The sequence below is a fragment of the Dermacentor variabilis genome, chromosome 3 (assembly GCF_050947875.1).
Source record: "Dermacentor variabilis isolate Ectoservices chromosome 3, ASM5094787v1, whole genome shotgun sequence".
Taxonomy (NCBI): Eukaryota; Metazoa; Arthropoda; class Arachnida; order Ixodida; family Ixodidae; genus Dermacentor; species Dermacentor variabilis.
Window position 1 is genome coordinate 110,393,391 of NC_134570.1, and position 9,613 is coordinate 110,403,003.

The 9,613-nt window shown below is 45.1% G+C and overlaps 1 protein-coding gene across 2 annotated transcripts; it reads right to left on the bottom strand.

The window, feature by feature from the left end:
• Positions 1-2,766: 2,766 nt before the first annotated feature.
• Positions 2,767-7,712, bottom strand: LOC142574089 (uncharacterized). Of its 2 annotated transcripts, none has more exons than XR_012826413.1 (3): positions 7,466-7,712; positions 4,871-4,990; positions 2,767-3,095 (listed from the first exon to the last, which is right to left on the bottom strand). XR_012826413.1 is itself a non-coding variant. In XM_075683258.1 (3 exons), the coding sequence occupies exons 1-3, from the start codon at positions 7,632-7,634 to the stop codon at positions 4,268-4,270; spliced, it is 309 nt and encodes a 102-aa protein (XP_075539373.1). In that variant the 5' UTR covers positions 7,635-7,712; the 3' UTR covers positions 4,067-4,267. The 2 variants fall into 2 exon arrangements, 1 of the variants encoding a protein (XP_075539373.1); XM_075683258.1 differs by lacking the exon at positions 2,767-3,095 and adding an exon at positions 4,067-4,287.
• Between the last annotated feature and the right edge of the window lie 1,901 nt (positions 7,713-9,613).

Sequence of the window (9,613 nt, forward strand, 5' to 3'; positions counted from 1 at the left end):
GGCACATATTGTAAGCAAGCAGGAAAGGCAATATTGTCACGTACTAGTGATGGTAAAGAACACCGTAACAATACCACAGAGAAAGAAAGTTCAATAAGAGGGGACACTCGGCGATAAGTGGTAACAGGTAACACTTCACGCCCAGTGTGCATCCCATCAGTTAATTGACGCGAGCATCCGAAAAAAAGAATGTGAAAGGAACTTACAGACGTTCTATTTTTTATTCGTTCCCGCTAAAACTAAAAAGTATCGCGTATACAGCAGCCTATACTTTGCGATCTATTTTTCTTTTCTTACCTAGCAACAAGCTAACGTCACGCCAGGCGCGAAAGATGCATGCGTCATGCGCAGGACACGCCATGACAGGCTACCGAAGCCAGCGAGGCCATTTGCGCTTGTGAACTTCGCCTGTTCAGCGACCCCCCTCTTTCGGATGTAGCGTGCTTTTTGGGCTCCCGGAGTATTCTTGCGTTCCTTCTGCACTTCTACACGGCAAGGTAGGACTTTCGTTTGACAGTCTGCGACGCATTTCGAGCCATTTTGGCTTTCACGGCACGGAACCCAGACTTTTGAAGCAGTGAGAAACAGCTCGGCCATCCTGGCATAGTTGATTTCAGTTAAGTGGCTCGTACTGGGGAGATGGTTGCGACACTTTGTGTGAGTCCCACATTATTGTAACTAATTTGGGTAGCTTTTGTGCACGCTTGCCGCGCCTGGTGTTGTGCCGCAGTTAGCGAAAAGCAGTTCGGCCGTGTGGCGCAGTTAGTACACTCTTAGCACGGTAACGTTTATTAGAGGGGTATATTCTCACAGATTTGTGCACCTTTAACTTACAAGTTACACATCAACCTTTACAAATTTAACTTCTATTAAAGGTAAGAAAGCGTGCACCTCAACTAGAGGTTACAACACTTTAACCTCTAGTATAGGCATACAGCATTGAGTGTCTTTGCCTAAATATAAAGGTTACATTTACAATATACCGGTTGAACGATTAAAATGTTTACACAAAAGGGCTTGCAGGAGGTCCCAGATGGACACCGTGCTGCGCATGCTCCGTATATAGAGCCGGTGTCGCCTAGCAACGGGGACGCGGCTCTTCTTTCTTTCGGGCTTCTTTCTGCGGTATGCTTCATAAAAGCCCGTTGCTCTGCGCATGCTCCGCCCAGGCACTTGTCGCCTAGCAACAGAGGCGCGTCTCTTCCTTCTTTCGCGCTTCTTTCTGCTTGCGCCTCTTCTTTCTTGCGCGCTTCTTTCCGGGGCCGGATTAAGCAGACTACAACCGTGCGCGGAGAAATGTGAGCCTTCGCGGAGGAAGCCCCTCGGCCAGTCCTTTCCGGACGCTGCCTTTACATACGCTTGCGCTTCGAAATAGTTGACGTGTCCACCTCGTGCGGTTTTCGGGACAAATGGTGTCCCTGTGTCTCTCTGAACCTAAGTGAAAATGGAAAAGAAACACTGCGTCTTGCAGGCAACCTAGACCTTACGCATACCGCAACATCTCTTGTTTGACCTAAAAAATATTAAGACGAAATGCAGCCTACTACCCCAAAAAGTACAACAAAGGTGAGCGCGGGAGCTAGAGAAATTTCTTTACTTTCGAATAGCATACTGTAAGTGACAGACTCATATTCTTTTGGGCTACAGTTCTGTAGCTGCTAATCAATAAATGAGGCAAATTTTCGCTTTGCCAACTACAAGTGTTCAGACCTGTGGCTCACGCTGTTGCGGTTTTTATCCTCCTGCACATGCGTTTGTTTACTCGGTGGATTGTTCCTAAGGTATCATTTAGCATGCGAAAATGAAAAACAAAATGAATTTCAGCTGGCTGATTTTCCTTTTTAATTTTTGCATGCTGAATGATACCCTTGGTACAATCCACACAGTAAACGTAAATGCATGCGCAGGAGAAAAACAGCAACAGCACGGGTAAAGGGCCTGAACACTTGCCGTTTTTCATAAGCAAAGCAAAAAATTTGCTTCATTTATTGCTAAACAGCTACACAATTATACCCAAAAACAGTATGCGTCTGTCACTTACTATGCCATTCGTAAGTAGAGATCTGTACTCCCGCGCTCCTCCTTGTTGTGCTTTTTGATAGCTAGAGAATTTTTTTACTAGATATCATTGCAGTCGAAGAGATGTTACGGCTTGCGTAAGTTTCCAGCAAAACGCAGTTTTTTCTTTTTTTTGCTTAGGCTGAGAGAGACACAGGGACACCCTTTCCTGTGGAAACCACACGAGGTGGACAGGTGAACTATTTCGAAGCGCAACCACGTGTAAGGACAGTGTCCAAAAAGGACTGGCCGAGTGGCGTCCTCCGCGAGGGCTCACGTTTCTCCGGGCATGGTTGTCGGCTGCTTAATCCGACCGCGAAAAGAAGCGCGCAAGAAAGAAGAGGCACAAGCAGAGAGAACCGCAAAAGAAGGAAATGACGCACCTCTGTTGTTTGGCGGCAGCCGGCTCGGTGTACCATGCGGAGATTTGGCCTTTCTGGAACAAAACCCAAGGTGGCGCCTCGCCGTTGCTAGGCCGCACCCTGCTCGTCGGACCATGTAAAGAGCGGGGCCCCACATGAAATTCTCTGAAAAAAAAAAAGAAACGCTCAACTGAATGTGGTATCAAAAGTTTACTTTCATTTAAATCACTTAAATCGTTGTATTTCAGCCAACGAAGGGCTACTATGATACTAGTATACTGGTATCCCTTGGGATTTCTGACAAAATGAAACTCCGCGTGCGACACATTTTGAGCAAATATGTAACGGTAATGTTCCCAAAAATACAGTTCAAAACACAATTTGAACACCTGAGGAGGAGGCACCGTTAGCTTGTATAAATAATTTGAGTATAAATTGACAGTTCCACAGGCAGTATAAGGTTAACTTCAAAATGCAACTTCTTTATTTGAACATACAACATAGAATACACCACAAATACAGCAGGCCTTGCTGGCACATGACTAGATCTGAAAATTCAAGACAATACTATCACTAGCATCATATCACAGGAATTTTTAAAATCATATCACCGTGTTTCAGCCATGCATGTCGTCAATAAATTCGTGTTAACTGTCCATGTAAAAACTTGTACTGCTGTCAGGAAGCAAGAAAACAAGGCAAAGATTAGTACATGAGATTGCAGGCACAAAAACTGGACACTTGTGTTCAGATCCACATTGGACACTACATAAAAAAAGTTTTACACATCCTGTGCAGCATTAGAGCAGGTCAATAAAGACGCTTCCAATGCAATGTAGCCAATGCAAAAAATATACAAAGTATTGGCTATAGGTGAACCTAAAAAAGACTGGACCACAAGGCCATGCATGCATGCAGCCCATCTATACCTGAGCAACGTTTCCTTAGTGTTAGCATTGGCCACCACTGGCATCAAAACACAACTTGTTGCTCTTACAAACATCAGACAAAGCTTAACCAGGAGATGTGCAAAGTGCTGGCTTGTAGGGCCAAATGACAACAGGCTGGAATTGGTGATGCTTACAGCATCGTGAACTCTCAGTTTAGATCCTTGTGACAATACAAACATGAAATTTTTTAAATTAAAATTACTACAAGACACATTTTACTGTCTAGCTAACAATGTCAAGGATGGGATTCAAACTTCTTGAATGCACTACCTATTTAAAATCAATATTGAAAAAGGTAATTAGGACACTACTATGCATAGTACTGCACAATTACTCTATCATCTAGAGGCTAGCAGTTCGAATAACTCAGTGACAAAGCAAGGCCGCCATAATTCACAGTGCACGAATTTAAGAATTTTGAGCAGCTAAATAAAATACTTGTACACAATAGTAAGTGCCACTTGCATGAATGCATGTATTACCTCAGTAATTTTCAATAAGACAGTTATAAAAAAGGCATGCAAATGTAATGCACAAAATGATGCATCTGTTCACCACCTCCTGGCAACAAGTGAACATTAATGCAAGGTGAAAATTGTTAACTAGACTTCGAGTCAAATCACATTCTTTTTTTTCAGAAGGGCAAAGAAACACTTCAATCTGTCATTTATGAGCCCTCTAGGCACATTGCTGGGAAGCACAAGTTTCTGCATAAGCGCCAGGAATGGTGCAAATGCATATGGATAATCGAGGTTCTTGATGTAGTAGGTCAAAATACAATAAATTACAGCTAGCTCCAGGCTGCCGTTCGAGACCCAGATTATTTCTTGCCTGCTGCCAGCATAAACACACGTATGCTCGCTGCATGTGTAGACGTGGGGAGCTGCAATCTGGATATCACCACTGGGCAGAGGAGCCTACAAAGACAGTTAGAGCCTATAAACATTCGCTTATCAAACATTAAATATGCACAGTATAATGTGAACTGACGAAGTAAAATTTATCAAAAACGCGCAGTACTGCAGAGCACAACTCAACCCCAAAGAGCCCAACCATTCTACATCAAGGAAAATTAGAACTGGCTCACCTTTAGCTCACATTGTAGTAAGCATGCAGGAAAAAGCAATGAAATGTTATTTTACTAAAAGTAATCAGTATAATACTAATTTTCGTTTGTTTGCTGAACTATATACAACTGAAATCTCACTAAAGGACAATAGGAACGCTCCTGGAGGCTTTTCATAAGTTCTTGCTGGAAAGGGCTCACAGACGCCACTCCTGCGTCCCTACTATATATATGTACACGTACAATATAATTTCTCGTACATTGCTTACATTATATACATTACGTACTCAACCACTCCCTGACGCCGCGTGCAGGTCAGCGACAGCAGCAGCAGTGGAAAAGTCGAGGGAAGTGGCAAAGAAAGCTTCGCTTTAAAATATTTTATACACTAGGCAATCAAAAAAGCTTTGGCTAACATTCCACATTATACTAACCATATTGCACCGAGGACAGACTAGATGTGCAAGCTTCCACAGTTTCATCTGACACTGAGTCCTCGAACACGGTGCCTGGCACATTGCATTGCGCCTTTGCCTCGGCTGCATTTTTCGTTTCTGAAATTATAGACGTAACGAAAGAACATCATTAGTGTTCACAAAGTAATGCAGAGCGCATTGCAGAGCTCTAGGCGAAAAAAAAAACGCGTACATAAGCAAAATTCGTGCGAAAGCTATACAACATGTATTCTCCGGAACAACACTGTATATAATTATACATCATTGTGCGAAACTTGAATGCAAGATGTAAGAGAAGGCGTGACGTTGCGGTAAAAAGAGAATTGTGTATTCTTCGCAGTTAGTCAATGCTAACCACCAATTCCCATGTTAAATTATTGGCCCGTTTGACTAAAAGAAAATAGAAAAAACACGCATTTTCACCCAAAAAGCGAAGCACTAATAGCGATAGCAAAGCATTAGACCACTACTCAAACTAAGGTACGTAGTTTTACCTGCCGTAACAGTAATCTTACTAATAACCATGGTGTCACGCGAGCACAGGCATAAATGAATATATCTCATTTGACGACCGCGAACAATCGCTATCAAGTAGGCTTGAAGAACACAGAGGGGAGCGAACGTCTGTTTTGTTGCTCCCTTCAACGCGTCTCCGAACTTTTGAGATTACGCGACCTCCAGCACTACGCGCACCGGAAGAAAGCGGAAATGCAAGCACGACCCGCCTCGGCTTGCCCGACCTCTGCACACACCGGAGATTACCTCCAGGCCAGGGCGCGGGCAGTCACGCACCACCACAGCATGGCTAACGGAGGGTGGGCGAGGCAAGTTGTACAATACTGAACGATTTCTGTCAACTACGTCAGCCCAAAGCACGGTGCCAGTACAAGAAACGTACTGTTAAGGTCATTTAGTTGCCCTGACACAACTCATCCCGCCGACAAGCTCAATATTTTAGAAAGGTCTAATCCAATATTTGCACAAAATGACAACATCAAATTTAGCTCAAAGTAAATCGAAGAGCATGAAGAAGCAAATATGTCAACAATAACTTTTTTTCAGAAACACTTACGCGCAGCGAGAGCATGCACTATTGGCCTCGAGCTCCACCACTGGAAAAGCTGGCGCCACCGTCGGCGTGACGTGCTAGGAGGGATCACGTGGTCATAGCGGCCGCGTCGGTTGCTTCGGGCGCGCCGAAGAGAGCTGAAAACGAGTTTAAATTCCCTCGTACGCTGCGGTTCTCATTTAGTGGCGAAATTTTCCCGCTTCGAGTGTCTCCTTTACAACGCTTCAAAGCACTACAATAGGTAGTGGCTGCCTTTGAGGGCGCGCAACAAGGTAGGCGACTGCTCGGTGCCGCAGGCCCGGGCGCACGTAACGGAGGCCGGTGTCAGCCTTATTCACACGTAGCCGCAGGACAAGAAGCTGCGTGAAGCTTGGCTCGTGAAACATAAACCCGGCAAACAGTCATCGGCTACAACTCGGGCATGCAGCAAGCACAGCGCGAGGAAGATTTCTGCTACGGCACCCGGTCTGCGATGTTCTGAAAACGCGCACTGAGACGTTCGCCCGAGTCCGCTGCCCGACTAATGTCATGAAGGTTTGGTCTATGAACTTGTCGATGCTATAGACACTCGCAAGTTCAGTGGAGTGGAAAGGCAGCGGTAAGAAGCACATTTAAAAAAAGCATGACATATGGTCATGTTTGTGTTATGAATTAATGGACTGGATTACAAAAAAGGAGCAGCGGGAAATTGCACGCTGAGAACACGGATAAACATACAGTGCGACGCAACTCGAGAAATAATATTGAAAGGTCAAAGAATTTAGAAGAAAAAAAAAGAATGAATCGTCGCAACGGGACATCACAGTCCCCGTAGGCGTCGAAGTCTCTACAATGAAATTATTTTTGAACAGCTCTGATAGCGCCCACGCAACAATGGTTGCTTGTATACTGTCAAATGCTCATATTCTGCGGCCTAAAGCTCATGGCACGGTGCGAAAACGCGCGCGCGGAGAAAGCGAAACAGTGCGCGGACAAGCATGCAGACGCGCAGTCGGTCGCTGCGAATCTGCGCGATCGCTGCATTGAGGCTTCGTTCTATTACGCTCCATTTAGTTATACAAACACTATAAGAACATATTTCACATAGTTTGCTCTCAGCGTTTACCTACCTTTCACGCAAGAAGCCGGTTAGGGAGACTCCATCGCGGCGACCGCGCGCAGTGGCGTTCACTGTACGTATTCGGTAAGGAGATAGCGTCGCCGGTATACGATTGTGTGCTTTCAGTTTGCCCAAGATTATTATTTAGACAGTAAGAAACTTCTCTCGTTTCGAAAGTACTAATAGAAATGTCCGGGAGAGCTCGCGCGTGGTGTTTTCAGTGAGCGCTGACAGCAAAACCTGTGAGGAGCGCGCCGCATGATCCCTCATACTACGCCAGCGAGGCGCTTCCGATAGATGGCGACTCCGTAACTCCTCGCCGCCAATATCAAATGTTGAATTGCGAACTATAAACAATTCACGTACTATCCACCTAAAAATAATTAAAAGCAAAAGTTCTGCTTACCGAGATCACATATTTTTCCGTGTGCATTTGGGACGTGGTCACAATATTCACACCTCACCAGGTTGTCACTTTTCGACAGGCGCAGAATAGTGTATCGCTTGCACTCACAACCCGGCTCGTTGCAGCGACCGCGCAACACACCGAAAAGGTCTCTGCTGCACAAAGGCATGAGGGTGCAGCGGATGGCGCAAGTTCCCAGTAGAAGCGGTAATAACTACTGCAGGCTACAAGTGGTGGCAGCAGACAATGGTGATCGGATGGTATCCAAACAAGTCAAATATAATCGCCGTCTCAGAACGACTACAACGACAGAACAACAGCGCGCTAACCACACCCGCCGGCTCCGAGCCTCCCGCTCCCGCTTAAAGTCTTCCCAGCGTGCAACTCGAGTCATCTCGATTGGACCGAGGAGGAGAGATGATAGCACCGTGGATGGCCGCACTCCAGTGTGGCTGATGCCTGCTCGCTTCCGCCATGTTAGAAAGAGGCACTTCGAGGCATAAGCAAAAATGAAAACAAAAATGAAAACAAGCAATGAATTACAGAAGTAAATGTCAGAGGTGCCAGTGATGTTAGCGGTGTGATGGTGGAAGCATTTCGTGTTTGGACAGTGGCGAAGATTTCATTTCTCAGTTGGCGGCTTCACACATTTAACGCTCTTTTCATCTGTCTATGTCTCCTAAAAAGACAACGGAGCGGACGGCGCTCGCTTTTATGTGAGTGTAGCGGCATCCTGTTGATTTCACTGAACGTTTGGCGCGTTTCGTGTCTGCTGTAACTTAAATTTGCTGTCGTTGTAGTGCCAATCTTCGGCACAGCTTAAAATGCCCAAAGAAAGCTGGCAGCGGAATCAGTTGCTACAATTTTTATTAGAAAACATCCGAAGTGCAATGCAGAATGGTTCTCCGACATGTAGGTTGTTGTCTATTTCAAAGCATTTACGCCGGTCGCCTAGCGCGTACCACATCCCCAGCTCCCTCGCCGCACGTTTATACTTATGTACGCACTCTGCCTAGCTGGTATCACGTGTCGGCATGGTTTTCTTAGGCACACGCCTCTTGCACACTAACTATTAACCTCATCTTGAGCGCTTATGGTTGAAGCATGGGAAATTTTTGGTTGACAGCATCAAGGCAGTGCAGGGAATGACACGAACCCGGTTAAAGGGAGAAAATGTATGCAGACAACTGAAAGGTTCTGCACAGGGACATTTTAGTAGACAAGTTGAATTATATTGCTATGTGATAGAACCATCCAATGTTTTCAACAACCTTTTACTGAAAGACCCATCGCGTTCGTGTGCTTTTCTTCAACTGTTCTTTCTCGCCTCGTACATGAAATTTGTTAAAAAATGTTCATTTTTCTAAAGAAACTCGCCCGCTTTTGTTTCTCGTGTTGAAATACCGATGTTCCATGCCTGTCTCATGGTGGCTAGAATGCGTGCGAGAGCAGGGGGCTTCCGCCACGTTCGACCGCTGGGTTTCGGCAGGCAGTGCACGCCACATCATTCGATGACACAGTCTTCGTTGCTGATATTTCAAATAAGGCTGGTGCGCTAAGTATGGAGGGTCGTCAAAGAACAGCGCGCAGATGAACATGCAAGTGCGATCGTGCAAGATTTCTTTTTTGTTTTTATATCGTGAAAAATGTAACTGCTTGGCTGACAGAAATTAAGACCGAATGCAGCCCGAACTGCCGAAGTCCTACGTTTGTAATAACCAGATCATAAATGCAGAACACGAACACATTAGGATACATTTATCAGCAAACGTCCAATCCATGATGTAGGTCTCCTCACTGATGCGCTGCAGTGTTCTTTAGAGGTTAAAATCTAAAGGTTACAAGGCACTTTGCGCTGAATTAACCTTTAAATCCGTCAATTTTGACTCTTGTAACCTATAGATATATATATACGTAACACCATTTAATTAAAACATCAACATATTTTGCATGTAACCTTTATTTTATAAGTTACTTGTGATTACAGGTTACCATAAAAGGTACCGTGCTAAGAGTGTATCGCGGGTACTGAATGTTACCGGGACAAGTTTTGGAGCTTTCTCTGACCGACAACACTATTGTGACTATTTTTTTACTTTTTGGGGTACCTCGAAGCACAGTGGCCGCGCCCGGCATAATGACGTGGTT